This window comes from Podarcis bocagei (genome assembly GCF_964188305.1).
Source record: "Podarcis bocagei genome assembly, chromosome: 11".
In the NCBI taxonomy this organism is placed as follows: domain Eukaryota; kingdom Metazoa; phylum Chordata; class Lepidosauria; order Squamata; family Lacertidae; genus Podarcis; species Podarcis bocagei.
Genome location: NC_138136.1, coordinates 56940966 through 56960154, shown reverse-complemented (window position 1 = coordinate 56960154; position 19189 = coordinate 56940966). Strand labels below are relative to the sequence as shown.

General features: G+C 43.7%; 1 protein-coding gene across 6 annotated transcripts in view; it reads right to left on the bottom strand.

Annotated features, from left to right (window-relative positions):
* Window positions 1–19189, bottom strand: part of LOXHD1 (lipoxygenase homology PLAT domains 1) — a 188597-nt gene that overhangs the window by 69680 nt on the left and 99728 nt on the right. For all 6 annotated transcript variants that reach the window (XR_014012837.1, XM_081212608.1, XM_081212607.1 and 3 more), the window contains 10 exons: window positions 16620–16696; window positions 16079–16275; window positions 13974–14166; window positions 13171–13331; window positions 11096–11396; window positions 9170–9321; window positions 8095–8228; window positions 4652–4797; window positions 3209–3313; window positions 1138–1266 (listed from right to left, as the gene is read on the bottom strand). Coding sequence is in view for 5 of the 6 variants with exons in the window: in XM_081212608.1 (XP_081068734.1) it covers window positions 1138–1266; window positions 3209–3313; window positions 4652–4797; window positions 8095–8228; window positions 9170–9321; window positions 11096–11396; window positions 13171–13331; window positions 13974–14166; window positions 16079–16275; window positions 16620–16696 (1595 nt within the window). In the remaining variant the exon portion in view is untranslated. The remainder of the gene's footprint in view (window positions 1–1137; window positions 1267–3208; window positions 3314–4651; window positions 4798–8094; window positions 8229–9169; window positions 9322–11095; window positions 11397–13170; window positions 13332–13973; window positions 14167–16078; window positions 16276–16619; window positions 16697–19189) is intronic.

Genomic DNA, 19189 nt, shown 5'->3' with positions numbered 1-19189 from the left:
GCTGCTGATACTGTGAGTGTTGCTGTGTCAGGATTGATAATTACTGGACTGAGATTATACTGTGCTGGAGAGATGGAGAAGGGATGTACTGTATTTTTCGCTCAATAAGACGCACTTTCCCCCTCCTATAAAGTAAGGGAAATGTGAGTGCGTCTTATGGAGTGAATGGCGCTGCGCAGATAGGGAGGGCTGTGCAGCGCCCCTTCAGTGAGGCACCTGTCCTGCGAAGCTGGAGGAGGAACAGAAGGGTCTCCTTCTGTTCCTTCTCCAGCTTCACTTGAAGGGGCGCTGCACAGTTCTCCCTCTCTACGCAGCGCCTCTCCTTTGCAGGAAAGGCGCTGCGCAGAGAGGGCGAACTGCACAGATCCCCTTCAGCGACGTGCCTGTCCTGGCTTCTGCCTTAGCCACTCACAACCTCTTCGGGCAGGGGGAGCCTTCATCCCGCTGCCCGAGAGAGGCTGCGTGCGGCTATCCTATAAGCAAGGACAGCAAGAGGGATCGTTACACAGCGATCCCGCTTGCTGTCCTGGCTTCTGCCTTAGCCCGGCGCAGCCTCTTCCGGGCAGGGGGAGCCTTCATCCCGCTGCCCTGAAGAGGCTTGGCACGGTTATCCCAGAAGCCAGATCCCTCTTGCTGTTCTGGCTTCTGGGATTCAATTTTTTTTTCTTGTTTTCCTCCCTCCCCCAAAACTAGGTGCGTCTTATCGTCTGGTGCATCCTATAGAGTGAAAAATGCAGTAAATAACTTATTTGTAATAGTAACAGAAATGCTTGTGGAACCAGTCAAGCAATAAAGAAGCTCTTGACTGTGAATTTGAGTATGACTCCTGTTCTTGTCCTCTGCCTCTGGGGAAAACTCTGCTACAAACAGGTAAAAAGTGGTTTTACCAAGCTGCCACCATACAAGCAGAAAAGCACAGCGGAAGTGTGTGGGCGGTAACCTCTAAAATATGCAAATTAGGAAAGGTGATGAACCATCATATTTACGGCTGGAGGAAGCCCCCATGATCATGTAAGCTTGGGACCGGTGCCCATCCTAGATGTTGTCTCAGGGTCAAGTTGACCTGTGTCCCCAATTAATTGAGTCATAATTCTCTAGAGCTTGTTTGAGCAATTTTGTACATTCAAAACAACATACCTGTGTTATCGTGGCCAATCTTAATTTTTTTTAGGTCTCCGAGGTCCACACATTCCACCGTGAACACATCAATCTTTCCTCGCTCGAATTTGTTCTTGTTCGTCTTAGAAGCCTTCAGGCCAATCGTCCCTGTTTTGTTTTAATTCACAGAGGGAGGTGGAAAGGAAAGGATTATTATGATTATTTATTGAATTTATATACCGCCCTAAACCCAGAGGTCTCAGGGCAGTTCACAGAAAAGATCAAAATAAAAACAACAATGCAATAACACTTCTCCTTCCCCAAAAGTGCCACATTTTAAAAGGGCATAGAATGCTGGCACCAGTGGTTGACGTATCTGGGCATATGCCAAAGCAGTAGCCACTGGGCATCCTTGTTGAGTCATTGAACCTCTACTCAAAATTGATCCAGAGTATATTCCAATGTATAGTTAGCAGAGTAAAAACTTAAATACATTGCAAGATTCCCAAAAAATAGACCAGAGGCAGTTGTTTTTCAACCAGCAGAGCTTTACTGCTTCTGAAGGCAAATGAGCATAATGGTCACACTTAGCTGGTGACAACCCTTTGTCCTTAGGGATTTGGAAGAGAAGACAGGAAACCCTGTTCCAAACCAACCTTCTTCTCTCCCTCAGGGCCACCTGCCATTAACTGCCCTGCGGGAAAGATCCTGATAACTTGTTATATGCTTTATTGTTTACTTGGTTTATTTTTATCTTGTGAATCACCTTGAGGTCTTCGGATGATGGGTGGTATATAAATTTTATAAATATTAACAGTAATAATAATAATAAGTGTTTGTGTGTGTGTGTGTGTGTTTGAATGTATTTGGATGTTACTTGTAAATTTTCTTGGAAGGATTTGTATCCTGAAAGGCAGGATATAATTTGGATGAATAAATGGTTTGGAGGTAAAATCATTCCTCGTCCCATTATTTTTACGTAACAAAATTTTATGCACCATTTGATCAGAAGGAAACCTCTAAGCAGTTTACAAAAATATAAAATCAAACATTAAAATTATCAACTAAAAGAACATTTAGAACAGCCGAGACAGATGGATGCCAACAAAAGAACAGGTATTTTAAAACATGCAAAAGATAATCAAAACCGACAGTTGCTAAAAAGGAAATAAATGGTATGTCAACATTCTACACGTCTGGACAGACTTGCCTAAACAAAAATGTTTTAAGGAGATGCCAAAAAGAGTACAGTGAAGACACCTGCCTGATGTCAACACCTGCACCTGATATCTCACCTGCCCCTATTCTGACCAATCGTAGGGCCTCTTGACAGAGGCACTTGTTAAAATACTTGATACAATTATACTACTGCTAGCAAGTACAGTCACTGCAATTAGTAGGTCATTCCCTTTGTCTGGGGTCGAAAGATTTTCACATTGATTTTTTTTAAAAAAACAACAACAACCATCCACAGAAATGATGCGAAGAATCATGCTTTAAAATGAAACCTGTGAAAGTGGAATTTGACTGATCTGTCCATCCCTAATTCAGTCAGATCTGGTGCATTTCAGAACATGAACTGCACTTAATTACTGTGTAATGGAACTGCCAAAAGGAATCTCAAGATTGGGCTGAAGACCCAAAGAAGGCCTGGACACACACAGCAGCTCAAAAGTTTGTACAGTGGTAGCTTGCGTTAAGAACTTAATTCGTTCCGGAGGTCCGTTCTTAACCTGAAACCGTTCTTAACCTGAAGTACCACTTTAGCTAATGGGGCCTCCTGCTGCCACCATGCCACCACCATGCTATTTCTATTCTCACCCTGAAGCAAAGTTCTTAACCTGAGGTACTATTTCTGGGTTAGCGGAGTCTGTAACCTGAAGCATCTGTAACCCGAGGTACCACTGTAGTTGCCATCTATCCATGGCAAGAAAAGAAACTCCAGTCTGATTTGGCTGCCCCAGTGAGAAAACAATTTTGCCATGAGATGATGGGAAAGCATTTTCTGGAAGGAGCAGCTAAACCTTCCATGCCAGTTCTCTTGAGCCCTGGCAGTGAATTATATGAGTACCCCACCATCTTGCCCTGGGGCTGGGCTTTTTGCTCCCACCTGTATCATCTTTGGTGCCATAAAGGACGATGAAGACATTGGCATCCGTCCCACCACGTTTCTTGTCCCCAGTTTTCACAGTCACGGTAAACGTTGTGGATTGAGCTGTCAAGAAGAAAAATCTCCATTGGCAAGGGCTGACTTCCGAGCTACTGTGAATTTCATGCCCTCTCTCTCTTCTTTTTTTTTTTTTTTAAAAAAATGATATTTATTAAACTTTTTCAGACAATAGAAAGTTACAAAATTGTAGATAGAAAATAAAAAGCATAACAATAATAAAAGACAAAAAAATACAAAAATACGATAACCAGATACATAGACAGTAAAGAAGAAAGTTAAAAAAGGAAAAACAATCAATATTTTCATGTCTTATATTTCATTTACTTATTTCCTGACCTCCTCACACACCCCTTTTCTGTATTCCAGTTCACATAGTTAGTTCAGCAAATCCTTACCCTCTATCATTTAGCTTTACTTATTATCTTAACCTATTATAACTATATATTTCCAACCATTGTCAATCCGCATTTACATATTCTTGTTCATCTTTTTACCAGTACCGCTTATTTTCAGTCCAACATCCCTTCAACATTCATTAATTTTACAGTATTTCTGCAGGTAGTCTTTAAATTTCTTCCAGTCTGAGAATTTCATGCCCTCTCTTATCCCTTCACACACAGGACTATTCTAAATAAAAAAGATTCCTTCCACTTATTAATACCCCTCCCCACCTTCTCACTATATAGAAGGATCTGGCAACTTCTGTTTCAGTGTATCTGAAGAAGTGTGCATGCACACGAAAGCTCATACCAAGAACTAACTTAGTTGGTCTTTAAGGTGCTACTGGAAGGAATTTTTTTATTTTGACTATGGCAAACCAACACGGCTACCTATCTATAACTAGGACTATTCTATGGAGTGAGTTAGCCATTGAATAAAAGTGATCCAAGACCCACAGTAGAGTCATACTTCTAGGACAGGGACGGCAGACCTTTTTCATCCCGAGGGCCACATTCCCCTCTGTGCAACCTGTTGGAGTCCACATGCCAATAGCGGGCGGGGCAAAAGTGGGCTAAACATTGCAAGTTTACATTTGTAATTTTTTAAAAAAATTATTCAGACTTTGCCCATCTGACTGGGTTGCCTCAGTCACTCTGGGAGGCTTCCGACAAAATATTAAAAACACAAGAAAACATCAACCATTAAAGATTTGCCTTCAGGTGTCTTCATTTGTCCAGTCAGCTAGTTTTTAAGCCCACACAATTCTGTCGTCTATTCAAGGAAGGAAGAGGCATTCAAGCAGAGTTCAAGGACTCATTCCAGCCAAGCAAAAACACTTGAGGAGGATGCAAAGCCTCTCCTCATTTCTGGTCCTCATTTCTCCTCATTCCTCAACCTCAGCCTTTGTGATGCAGACGCAATTGTAAAGAGCTGATGGCAAACCTTTCTGTTCCAGGCCGAGTGTTGCAAGAGACCCAGAATCATCTGTATCCTTCAGCACAAAGGCTTCGTCCACTGGGACCAGCTCTCTGGCAACCTGACCGTCGTCTTCTTCCACTGCCAGCCACCTCTGGCATGGGAAATAATAACTGCAAGAACAGCACAGTTTAGCAACCTCCCCTTGGCCACCTCCAGACTGAGATCCTACTCTAAAGGCCTAGGCAATATGTGTTAGAATTCCTGATCTATGACTGCAGTCATGGGATTGTTGTCTTTCACATGATGGTATATGTTTTGACTCCACAGAGTGGGAAGTGACGGAAACAAGATGTTTGTGTTACTGTGTTCTGTGAAGTGGGACTATTGTCCTTTTTCTCTTTGCTGTCTGATGTTAGAGAGAGAGGGAGCCATGTTGCAGTGCTCCGTGTGTGTTTATATGTAAATAAAGTAGATTAGCCAAAATGCTGAGTTGCAGAGGTCTGTCACGCAAGATGTGCAAACTCTGCGGATCCCTAAGTGTGCCGGTGTCTGTTGGCATCGGTCGCTGTGATGTTCGGGCTGAAGAAAGCTTAAGAAGCTCCCGAACGATTGACCAGGAGGGAGGGAACATGCCAGTCGGGCATGTGTCTCTGCCAAGGTCCTACTCGAATGTAGGCTGAACTCCTGAGAATATGCTGGCTCCATATCCAATGCCCTTAAGGACAGGTGCTCCCCGCAACCTTCTATTTTAGCACAAGTTGCCAGAACAAGGGAGTCAGTCAGGGGGCTTTCCTAGTCCACATCTGGGACCCTACACCTGCAATTTGCCTAGGGGAAAAACCCTCTCATACTCTTCAATTATTTCCTCCCTTATGTAAATTGCAGGCAGCAGTTCAGATTGCCACCCATCACAGGGGCAAATGGTTAAAGCCATTTTATTCACCTTTGTGCTAGGATCCAGATCCGACAATTTGTGATCAATCTGCCCTGTTCCCTCTGCACTTAAGAGTAAAGATTTGTAGCTAATTATATATTTTGTTGCACTGTGCAAAATATGAGCAAGCCAGGGCTGAACTGATACCTTGCTGGTACCTTTCCCGGGAAAACTGATATTTTGCTGGTACCTTTGCCGGGAAAATAGCAGTGGCCAAGTTTTTATCGGTGGTTGCAAGAACCAATGATCCCTATATTCTGAACGAAATGCTTGTTTAACCTGGAGGTAGACTGTATGAATTGTGTATTGCTTTGTAACGATTTGTTGGGTCTCTGGACCGTAATAAAGGTTCATGATGAATTATGTATTCTCCAGCTTGACCTTAAAGGGGCAGGTCAGTAGGACAGTAGACCAAGAAATTGTAGAACTATAGAACTGGAAGTGACCACAAGGATCATCAACTCCAACCCCCTGCAACCCCCTGCAAAAATATTTTGCCCAACGTGGGGCTTCAGTTGTATATAGTTAAACCAAGTTATTTTACTTCCTGTTACAGCTTCTTTTATTTGTTCTTTGCTCCTCATTTTCTCCACCTATTCCTTTATTTTAAGCATTTTCTTCTCTTTCGCTTCTTTTTCAATTTGCTTTTTTAAAATTTACTGGGAAGTCTTCTATCATCACCACCAGAATTATTGAGAAATTTACTGGTATCAATTCTCCTTTATATATCGCCCATATCTCAATGGTGATTTTTAATAAGGGATTTTCAATATTCCTGCCACCATTGCCTATTTAGTTTGATCAAAACATATATATTCACTAACTTCTCCCTCATTTCCTGTGTACCACTCTCTAACCATTCTAAATCTCATTGTTCTGTTATTCAGTCTATGATATATCTTAATCAATTTGCTACATAACTTTATGTTGGGGGGACCCTGTCCACCTGTTTTCTGGGGTTTATACCATCTTTTTTATTAATTCTAGGTTTCTTATCCCCATTACAAAATTTATTAATCATACTTTGCCAACCCTTTATCTCTGTCTCTGATCTCTTAATTGGTAATATTCTAAATAAAAAAATTATTTTCCTTCCAATCTTTGCCTATGACAGTATTACCTTAAGTATCCAGGAAATCTTAGCTATGCAGCTTTTGTTGTTGTTGATAATCTTAACAACCATTTTAGAATATATACAGTGGTACCTTGGTTCTCGAACGGCCTAGTTGCCGAACAAATTGGCTCCTGAACACCAAGAACCTGGAAGTAAGTTTTTGGACATTTTTTGGAAGTCGAATGTCCAACGCAATTTCTGCTTGAGAGCAGGAAGGTCCTGTAGCCAATCAGAAGCCGAGCCTTAGTTTTCGAACAGTTTCGAGAGTGGAACGAACTTCCGGAATGGATTAAGTTCAAGAACCAAGGTACCACTGTATAACATTAATAAATGCCCTCATATCAAAAGCTCTGGCCAGCAGCTAGCTTTCTTGTATAGCCATTTTGAGAAAGGAGGTGGGCGGGTTTCAAACCCCACACTACCTGATCTGACCTACAGGCATGTATCAGTCTTGAAGATGCTGCTTTACCCAAACCTCTTTTGACCCTGTGTTTTGGGGGAAGGCAAATGGGACCTGCCAGGAGGTTAGATTTTGTATAGGGGCATCGCAGAACAAAGGCAACCCAGTCTTGTACTGAAATTCTCTGTGGGAGGGAGTGAGACTGCAGTCCCATATCCACTTATTTGCTAGTAACTCCCATTGAATTTGTCAAGGCTTGAAGCCTTTCTATTAGGTATTTTAAGCCAAGATATACCAAAAGAAAAGAGGACTTTATTTATGTATGCCACTCCAGCAGCGAGAATGTTGATCGCACAAAAATTGGAAGACTGGAGAAATATCAACTACAGAACAATGGCAAGAGAAGCTGATGAACTATGCAGAACTGGCAAAAATGACAGACAGATTAAGAGAAAAAGACAACAGTGACTTTGAAAAGGAATGGGAACCATTTATATTCTACTTGTGGAAACAAAGAAAGTCTATAGACTTGATGGCAGGATTTAAATAAACATTCACATCATTAGTATTAGAAAATGTGTCAAAGATAGAGAAGTAATAGGGTGTATTCATTGTTATTTTTATGTTTTTAGGCTTGATGTTATTGTATAAATATGTTATTAGTAGCTTTTTCTTTTAAGAGGCAGCAAAATGGGTGAAAGGAGAAACAAACCAGAAGTGGAAATTGGGGGAAGCCAAAAAGAATTCGTCGCTTGGTATAAATGTTTAGGGCTACACTGTAGAACACCCAAGGGTACCACTACCCAAGCAAAGGAGGACCCCATTGTTGAAATTCCCCTTTAGGTTGTTCTGTGTAGTGTTTATCCTAACAACAACTCTATGCCTTGTTTCACTTATGCAATTCTTGGGCATTTAGGTTATATATACAACTGGAGTTGCAACTTAATTTCAATTGCCCTGTGAATTGGTCAGGACCCAGAATGTTGCCTTAGCTGAGGGACAGTCATTGATCCACTCACGTGATGTCCTCGTTGGTGTCAATGACCTCGATCCTCTCCAGGAACCAAGCGGGATTGCTTCCGGTGTTATCGTGGCGGATGCGTACCTTCTTGAGCTCTCCCAGATCAATGGCTGGAACAGTGAATACGTCCACCTGCAAAGCAGCGAGAGAGAGAGAGCGCCCCCTGGAGTTCACCGTTTACCTTCCCACCTATTTATCTACTTGCACTTTGACATGCTTTTGAACTGCTAGGTTGGCAGGAGCAGGGACCGAGCAATGGGAGCTCAACCCGATACAGGGAATCAAACTGTCAACCTTCTGATCAGCGAGTCCTAGGCTCTGCCACCCGCATCCCAGGACATGTATTATTATTATTATTATTATTATTATTATTATTATTATTATTAACGTTATTAACGTTATTATTATTATTATTTAGATACCATCCTTCATTACAAGATTTCAGGGCAGTTCACAGGATAAAAATACCAGGGAGAAAACCAAAGAAAATGTTAAAACAAAACAATAACACCCCCCTCCCACAAGCACATTTAAAAGGCTGTAGAATATTAATCAGCCATATAAAACCTTTTTTCTTTTTCTTTTTTTTACAAACCTCTCAGTTTAAGGCAGGTTCACATCTACAGTCAAACTGTTGTCCCCAACTCTGCTTGTTTAATGGTCTGTTGCAAGTGCCCAACAGATAAATTGGATGCAATGTTACATGCACCGTCCAGTGCATTTATCGTGCATGATTTTAAAAAATACAAATAGCAGCTGATGGAGGGAGCTGATAATTATCAGGGTTGCAGGAGGAAGGGATGGAGGAGCTTAACTCATTTCTTTCCTGCTGAGATCCTAAGGGGGGGAAACTGCTCCCTGAAAGCTGCTATTTGTACGGGGGAGAAAGTTCTCATTGGGAACAAATCTGTAGAAGCTGTAAATCTGAAATATTACTCCAGGTCTGTTGTTTGGTGATGTGCTGCAATTGAGAAGAGCAGAATGTCATGTTTATCTCTTGGCTCTTTTTGGAGTGCCGGATTAGCTGGGCGGCGTGTGACCTGCATCCAGACACCCAGTTCTCAGGTTCTTACCTGGTTCTTCTCAAATTTGTTGAGGTGATCTGAGCGCTTCAAGTGCCTCTCTCCGGTGTCTCCTCTTTCACCATAGATGCTCAGGTAAACGTTAGCATCCGTTCCGGCGCCCCACACGCCCCCAGTGATGACATTGACTTCATACAAGTTTGCTGGGGGAAGGAAGCCATAAATCTGTATTCAGATTCTGAGAGGACTCATTGTTTTCCCTTCTGTAAACATGTTTTGCTTAGGCTTAGCCTCTCTTATTCGCTGAAGGGTTCTGGTGAGTCAATAATAATAATAATAATAATAATAATAATAATAATAATAATAATATATTATGTATACCCTGCCCATCTGGCTGGGTTTCCCCAGCCACTCTGGGCGGCTCTCAACCAAATAGTAAAAACACAATACAGCATTAAACATTAAAAACTTCCCTAAACAGGGAATTCCTCCAGGAGGGAGTTCAGGACTCTTCTCATCATAGGGTACCCACACTTACCAAGTATTGTGTTTGTTTTAGTAGGGTACGAGAGCTGGGGGGGGGGCAAATTCACATCTGACAACCAATGTGGCCCTTTGGTCTCAGGTGTCAGGAAAGTGGCCCCCCAGAGCGCAGGGGAAGAGTGAGACTCAAAAATCGAACTAAGTGAATGAGGGACTGACTGAAGGACAGTTCAACCCGCCTTCCTGGGGAAGACTCTGTTAGTTCTCAAGAAGAGGAAAAGTTAGAAAGCAGCCAGAGCACTGCTATGCAACCAGCAGATAAGCAGAGGTCTGAGACTGTCAAATGACAGTGGGGAGGGTGAAGGCCAGCCTCTCAGTCCCCGTTCTAGGAGACTGGATAAGATCAGATGGCAACAGAAGGGCAAGAGGGTAAAGACAGGAGTTTGGCGTCCTTCCTGCTGTGGGAGGGGCGAAAATTCAGACTCGCCAACTATCATCAATGCGAGCAGGCGAGAAGCAGTGCTCTGGGTGTGTCTTTTTGTAAATAAACATACATAAAACTACCAGAGAGTCATTACTTCTTATCGGGACTTGCTTGCCTTCCAGATATCATTACACCAGATAGTACAGGGGTGCACAAGTCTCAAACGCCCAGGATACAAATTTTCATGGCCCTCCAGTAGCTATTGTGGCTCATTTACCAGAAGTAATGTATTTAGGGTTAACTCTAGAAGTGTTACTTGATTGTATCTATGGAAGATGGAGCAAGCTTGTTTTCTCCTGCTCTGGAGGGTAGGACTCAAACCAATGGCTTCAAGTTACAAGATAGGAGATTCCAACTCAACACCAGGAAGTGTATATACTTGAATCTGACCAAAATAAGCCTCCTAGAGCTAAATATACATCAAGGTAGCATACAATGTCCTCCTCCTCCTTTTTTAATCCCCACAACGACCCTTTGAAGTACTGAGAGGTGGGGACAGGCCCAAGGTCAGCCAGTGAGTTTTGGTGCCCAGTGCTGATTTGGTCTCCCAGGTCCTAGTCCAACACTCTAACCACTACACCATGCTGCCCTTGTCTAAGTCTCCTCCCCAATCACCTTGCCCAAGTCTCCCTCCCCAGGCTGCTTTTGCATTGCAGAGGAAAAGATAGGGGGAATCAGCAGTGCTATTTCCTGAACTGGAAGGAGGTCTGACTAAAGTCCCTTCAAACTATCAGAAAGTTGGAGAACCCTGGACTAGTGTCTGCATGGATCTCCACTCATTGGCCACCCTGCTCACACAAGGTCCATACCTGCTAAAGCGGGATACAAGGAAATGCACTAGGAATCATGCACACTAACAAAGGAAACTGCCTTATACTGCATCTAGCTCAGAATTGTTGGTACTGACATGTAGCAGCTCTCCAGCATCTTTCAGTTATGGATCTTTTCCATCCCTGCAACTGAGCTATGACCCTTCGATCCCAGTTTACCTTCCAGTGACCCTAGTTTACCTTCAATTTCCTCTCCATCCTCTGGTATTAGTTCCACCACCAGCTCCTTGTCCTCTTCATCCCTGGCCAGCCATCGGTGGGCTTCAAACTGATAAACCTCCATAATATCTATCTCCTGAGGCTCCTCCTCTTCCTCCGCTTCTTCAGAAGACTTCTTCTTCTTCTTCTTCTTTTTCTTCTTTTCCTCCCTTGTCGGCATCTTCTTAACCGTGACAGTTTCCAAGAACCAGCCGTCCCCAATGCCACTCCCGTCGTGGCCAATTCGGATCTTGTAGACTTTGCCAACGTCTGCAGCTTCTACCTTTAAGGTTGTTAGTAAAATAAACTCTGAGCATTTTGACAGCATTTTTAGGTGTTGAAAGCGTTTTGTACATGCTCTCTGTCATCCTTACAGCAACCCTGTTAGATAGGCATGGCCAAACATGGCTCTCCAGATGTTTTGGGACTACAGTTCCCATCATCCCTGACCACTGGTCCTGTTAGCTAGGGATGATGGGAGTTGTAGTCCCAAAACATCTGGAGGGCCAAGTTTGGCCATCCTTGCTGTTAGATATTATGATCTCTATATTTCAGATTGATGGACAGAAGGATGTTTTCTAAATTGTACTAATTTTGTTAAAGACAAGACTACCGAGCATAAATAACAAAAGTACAGGAGGAATAAAATATAAAACAGATGATAGGCAGTGCTTGCAAAGACAGTTTTTTTGAAGAGGGTTTCTTTTCTTTTCTTTATATTTTAATAGCTTTTATTTAATGATTTTGCAGTTTATGCAACAAAACAAAAGAACACACAACAAGAAATTATAATCTTTAACTAACCCACAGGCAAGTCATAGATATGTAAATCTTTTTTTTTTAATGACCAAATTGTTGGTTTAACAAAATATAGAATGAAATAATGAATGGTCAAGAAGCCCAATGTAGAAGTTGGGAGAAGAGGTAGGGTCCTGGGGAGAGTTACAAATATTTCCAAATTAAATCATAATGAACTGGGGTGGGGTTTCTGAAGACCCTTGTGGGCAAAAAAGATAATAGAATCATAGATTTGGAAGGGGTTCCCAGGGTCATCTAGTCCAACCCCCTGCAATACAGGAGTCACAACCGGAGAATAATTGTGACATCAGATGATTGACAGGCAGGTGGCTCCACCAACCTGTCCAATGTGGGCTGCTAGAGGTCAGGAAGGTAATTTCTGGGTCTGTTGCCCAGATCCAGTTCCACACCTCTGCCACAAGCAGCCCAACAGCAGCCCAAGAAAGCCCAACAGAGACTCCATCTCCTCAGATTATTGTGGAAGAATGATGTCAATCAACATTTGATGATCTCCTTCTACCGGTCAACAATAGAAAGTGTCCTTTCATACTGCATCACGGTGTGGTACGCTAGTTTGACATCATCTGATAGGAATTGCCTACAGAAGGTGGTGAATACAGCACAATATATTATAGGCTGTCCCATGAATCCGCTGGATGAAATAGCAGAAGAACGTTGCCTCAGGAGAGTGAGGAAAATTATCAGGGATGATTCACACCCTGGCCGGCACTTTCTTGATCTCCTGCCCTCAGGCAGAAGATACAGAAGCATGATTAGTCGCACCAACAGGGTAAAGAACAGCTTCTATCCGTGGGCTGTTAGGTTGCTGAATGAAAAGATAACAACAGGGCAACTGACTTTTGGGTTTGGTGTGTGTGTGTCAGTAAACAAGGGGAATTAAGACTAAGAGAGCTGAGTGGGGGGTGCTCGTGTAATCTCACTGTATACAAGTTGTACAAGTGACAATAAAGTATTTCAATTTCTGACCAGGAGAGAATCTCATTCACAGCTCTCAGGGCTGAGAGCTAAAGGTTCATATTTTCTGTTTCTCTGTGATCATGTCCACAAGGCACATTTTGAACTTCATAACACATTGTGCAGGCGTGACCTTGGAGAAGCTAAAACTGAAGAAGGCTCGTCGAACATCAAGCCTGGCAAAAAGATGCAATATCTAGATCCGCCACACTTTTGCTGGTGGAGAGGGAAAGCACTCACCCCAGAGAAATCTAGTTAAAGCCCCTTCTGTGGCTCAGCCCTACCTTGAAGGTTTCTGTCGCTCCTCTCTCGTAGTTGTTTGACCGGTTTCTCAGAATCAGGACCTCTGTTTTGCCCAGCTCACCATAAATCTGCATGAAGACGTTGGCATTGGTACCCGCATTCCTCACGTCGCCAGTCACTACACACACCTCGTAATTTATCACTATGTTTGAAGCAGACGGGGAGGAGAGGTTATTGCGGGAATTAAGGCTGTTCTCTCTTTTTCCCCCCAATAGATTTTAGAGGATGAAATTAGATAATACAGAACCTTAAAATGCAATTGCATGTAATTTGGAATACAGTCGTACCTTGGTTTTCGAACAGCTTAGTTCTCAAATGCTTTGGCTCCAGAACGCAGCACACCCGGAAGTGAGTGTTCCGGTTTGCAAACTATTTTTGGAAGTCAAATGTCTGATGGGGCTTCCGCAGCTTCTGATTGGCTGCAGGAGCTTCCTGTCGCCAATCAGAAGCTGTGCTTTGGTTTTCAAACGTTTTGGGAATCGAACGGACTTGGGGAACAGATTCCATTTGACTTCCAAGGTGCAACTGTATAAACATAGACATTGGGTGAGCTGGAAGTCACTAGCTTTGTTGAATTTGACTATAACTGTTGAGATACAAATGTAATTTTCAATATGGAAAGGAGTAAAATATTCTTATGGGGGGGGGATGATTTACTATGTGAAGAAGTGCTTTCTTGTATCTGCCCTAAATCTTCCAACATCCAAAGGACAACCCTCCCTTTCTTTCACTCCCAGAAAATGCTATCAATCATCATCACTAGAAAGGTGCCAGCAGTCCTTACGTTTCTCAATTGGGACGATCTCGCTGGGGTAGACTTCAATCTCTACTTTTCCATCGGCTTCGGTTTTGTCCAGCCACCGGTTGCAAGGGAAGTTGTACTGCTTGCCATGGACAGGAATTGAAATCTCGACACTGCCAAGGTGCCAGCCAGCTCGGAGTCCTACATTGTCGTGCCCGATGGAAATCCGCTTGATCTTTGGGAGGCAGGATGGAAAGCGTTTGAGTGCGTCATGGAAATGCCTATTGCTCTATCTTTGCTCAGTTCTCAACTACCTCAGTTGTCTTTGCTCTCTGTGTCAAAGGGGACTTCTGGATTCTGCTCAGCGCTATAGCAGGCAGGCAGATACAACGTCTAGATTTGATGAGTTGCACCCAACTAAGTTCCATACAAAGTAGACCCATTGCAGTTAATGGAGCTAAGTTAGACATGCCCATTGATTTCAATGGTTCTGCTCTGAGTATGACTAACATTGGACACACACACAAAAAACCTGGAGATCAGTTGTTGTTGTTGTTGTTGTTGTTGTTGTTGTTGTTGTTGTTGTTGTTATCATTATGATCCCAGCAGCTCTCAAAATGACTGAAGCCTGTTGAGGAGAGGCTAAATGAACTGGACCTGCGCAACACCAACAGCACATCATATTAAGACTCCTACAGACTGCAGAGGTAGGGAGGAGTCCTATGCACAAGAAGTTGGTGTAAAGCAAGCCAATGTAAGTTAAGCTAGTGTAAAATTCCATCAGATCCAAAGCCCCTTCAGCAGTAGGCCTTCTGCTCCACCTAAGCATGGCAGAGAGAGAACAAGTCATGGAATCGTAGAATTGTAGAGTTGAAAGGGACCACAAGGGACACCCAGCCGGCAAATGCAGGAGTCTTTTGCTCCATAGGGGGCTCGAACCCATGACCCCAAGTTTAAGAGTCTCATGCTCTACTGATTGAGATATCCTCCTAAAATAGCATTTTATGCTGGGGTGCTGGGTTGCATCACAGAACTGAATGGGCTTAGGGTCCACTCTAAGTTCACTCATTTTGGTCCTCTTTCTGCCATGCCCCCACCATGACCTACCCTGGGTGCGGGTCAGGTGCGGAGCAAGGTGGGGGTGATGGGGGTGGACCGCCCCGGGTGTCATTACCGAGGTGGGTGACATTTGGCGTGCTGCACGCCTGCGACTCCCACCTACTCTGAGCCATGAGGGGGAGGGGATTAGTTGCACCGCATTTCGCTGCTTTGTTTTGACAGCACTGTGCTGCCTGGCTGCTGGAGGAGGCGTGCAGGCAAGCTCAACAACATAGGCCAAGCATTCACTAAAAAAAGCTTTGGTCAATCGTTCCCCAAAAAAGCTCAGCAACTCCTGGCAATGACAATGGGTAGATCACAGCCAGTCTTTTTGTACTCTGAGTAGATCACAGTCTCTTGGGAGTCCAACTAGATTTCAATGTGTGTGGGAGGGGGGGTGACAAGAAATTTTCCGTATCGGGTACCACCTGACCTTGCTACACCACTGGGTGAAATAGAAGTCTTGTGATACCAGTTCCTGTGAGGAACGGTTGAAGGAGCTGGGCACGTGTCTAGCATGGAGAATGGAAGACTAACAGGAAACATGATGGCAATGTTCCCTGGTTTTAGCTCTGCCAGCTGAGGCTGAGCTGAGCTGAGCTGAGCAAGATGTGCTGGAGCTATATTTGGCCAAGCTGGAATGGGGGAGTTAATGCCAGCTGAACCTGGCTGAGACAGGAATCAACTGACTGGGCCAGTGATCTACTGCATCCTAAGATGCTTATCCCAGTGGATCTTTCCATAGGTTTGCCCCCTAAGTGGGTTCAAAACACCATGCTCCAATTTTTCCTCTTCCCCTGCCTCGACCCACTGTTTTCCTCAACATGGAGTCCAATAACGAGCTCTGGAGTCCTTGAGTGCTATTTCTGATGTTTTCTCTGAGCCTAAAAAAGCTATTGCTTAACTGTGGGTTTCAGTTTAGAAAGCATGTGATGCCATAAAGTATGATAAACTGCTAGGCAACCACACTCCATTTTTAAAGCCATCGTGACCCTAACAATTAAACCAGTCCTTTGTGGCTCAAAGCCATGTTTGTAGTTCATTCTTACCTCCCCAATGTCCATTGTGTCAAGAGTGAAGATATCGATCCGTCCTCGTTCAAAGTAGTCCTCTAAGTCATTATCAGACACCAAAAGAGTCTCCTTTTTCGTGTCTGCTTTTTCACCGTAAAGCTTGATCAAAACCTTTGAATCTGAGCTGGCTCCAGGGACGTCCCCTGTTTTAATGCTGATGTGGTAACCGATATCTACAGAAATAATAGCATGTGCTAGGTATGAGACCTGACAACGTATGGCAAAAACTCATCCCTCATCACTGGTGATCGAAAAAGAACAGGAAGGGAAAGGACAGAAGCTATGAATTCATGTATGATACTTCAGACTCTTTCAGGACCAACTGAAATGGTCAGTGTCACCCATTCCTATGCTTGATGGAGGAAAGAAAAAATAGATATTCAAAGGACTTGGCCAGAAAGAATGAGAAGATCTTAGCAAGTGTAAAGACACAAGTTAAAAGAATGCTTTCTATCTACCCCCGTCCCAATGAAGTAAAAACTGAACAGCCAGACATGAAATCCATTTGCAAACTCACTTTCCAGAATAGATGATCTCCCAGCTGGAACTAACTCTCGAATAATCATGCCATCATCCTCATTCTTGTCAAGCCATCTGGTCAGCAAATAAAAGTTAAGTTACCTGCTATTACCAGCCAAGCATCAGGAGGTTTATTAAAATCCAGGAAGATACAGTGTATATACTGAGAAACAAACCTGTGCGCCTAGAGACCTTTTTATGGCAATCTGGAATAAAGAAACAGATTACAAAACACCTGGCAAAGAAGAAACAATTCCCAATAATTCACAGAATTGTAGGGTTGGAAGGGACCCCCAAGTGAAAGAATCCATGACAGGTGGCCACACAGCTTCTGTTTGAAGACCTCTAATGAAGAAGAGCATATCACCTTGCAAGGTAAATGTATATATTTGTCATCTTTATTCCATGTCTCAGTTGTGGATTTGAGATGCTTAAGGAGGGGGCAAGGAACAAGAGCTAGGGAAAGGTGTTAACTTCTGGCAGTTAATGCCTTAAACATCACCAGCAAGATTGAAACCTTTTTTGTTTGGGGAGTTTGACAAAAAATGACCCCAAAGGGTACTAAGAATATGTATAATTTCTGTTTTATCCTAACCTCTGACATGTTACATTCCAGGTAGTAAAGGTAAAGGGACCCCTGACCATTAGGTCCAGTCGCGACCGACTCTGGGGTTGTGGCACTCATCTCGCTTTATTGGCCAAGGGAGCCGGCGTACAGCTTCCAGGTCATGTGGCCAGCATGACTAAGCATGACTTCCGGGTCATCTGGCCAGCATGGCGAACCAGAGCAGTGCACAGAAACGCTGTTTACCTTCCCGCTGGAGTGGTACCTATTTATCTACTTGCACTTTGATGTGCTTTTGAACTGCTAGGTGGGCAGGAGCAGGGACTGAGCAATGGGAGCTCACCCCGTCGCAGGGATTCGAACCACCGACCTTCTGATCAGCAAGCCCTAGGCTCTGTGGTTTAACCCACAGTGCTACCCGCGTAGTCATCTACAAAAAAAGTGGGCTACTCATTGTCAATTCCTCCCCATTTTTTAAATTGGAGATTTCATTAAAGGGCAGTGGGCTGGTGTAAGGGGCACAGGGCAGGCCATGTGGGACTCACAGCTCTGGCCACTCCCCCCTCCACACACACACACACACACACACACACACACACACACACACACACACACACATCAGGATTTGCTGCCTTAGACAGATGCCTCACTCGGTCTCCTCATAGGGCCAGCCCTCACACTCACTCTCTCTCTCTGGCACACACACAATTTGCAGTCTGAACTGGTGCAGCCTGGCAACAGATGCATTGCACGCATTTGGTGACTGTATATTCCATTTTTTTAAAAAATGCAAAATAGCTATGAGACCCTGGCAAAGCACCACAGCAGAATGGGCAGCATGCAAAACGAAGGAACCCCATTTCCCCTCGCTGAACATTTGTTGATTGTCGGGTATGTACTCTACCCAGTATTCTTCCCTTTCAGTCTCTAAAACCATGTGGCCAAAGGTAAGCGCTTTGGAAAGGTTTAGATGCCTCAATTAGCAGAAATGCACCTGAGTTTTCATTTTAGCTGCAAAACCTGCTGTTTAGGGATGTTCATTGTGGAGAAAAAACACTTTCTTGCAAAAAAATGTTGTGTTTGTTTGCTGCCATTTTTCCCTCTGCCTGCTACTGCTGGGGCGCCATTTTGTTCTACTTGAAAAAGCCGCATCACACCATGATCCCAGCCAATCAAAGATCACGATGATGCCACAGCACGCTGCAACCAGTCAGGCAGGACTATGTGACAACAGCACTGAGAGAAAACAAATCTACTGCCCTCCTCTGAATAGGAGGAAATGGATCTCTCTTGCCTAGGCGTTAATGTTGATGCTCGTTATTTGTCTACACCATACTGGCGATTTTGTCCACTTTCATTACTAGGCAAGACTTTCCCAATTCCAGCTGCTTATGACTAGGCTGGAGAAAAATGTGGGTGAGGATATATATCCGAATGCATATCCCACCGAAAGCAAGTGTCGATGGATGACATCTGCATTCTGCACCGGCTAGGAAAAATGTGCAACAATTAGATCCGAGCAATTCTGCTTTGGTCTGGTTGCCTTGGCAATGAGGACACATTTCATCTTCCACTGATACCCACCCCCAGCGAACAATTTTGCTCAGAAGCGAGGGTGTGTTTCATGGGAGATGTAAAAGGTTCGTCGACATGCACGTCCATGGTTTTGGCCCAGCATTAGTTAGGAACAGTAATCCTCTGCTGTAGTGACTTGTGGCAGAGATCGAGAAGTAAGAATATAAGGAAAGCAGCTGTAGAAACAACCAAGATAACTTCCCGAAGAAGGAAGTCTTTGTAGGGTTGGTTTTGGTCTTTGGTTTTTACCTTGCTGCAACTTAGTACCTGTGTCTCGCACAGCTCTTGATGCTGTTCCCATCCTAGGATCTTGTTCCAGTGACTAGGGATTAAGCCACCGCCATGGTCAAGACATCTTGCTGTTTAGGTGGCACCTTCATGAGAAGTTCTTCTGAGATACTTCCTGTTTTGGTCTTATAACAGGGATC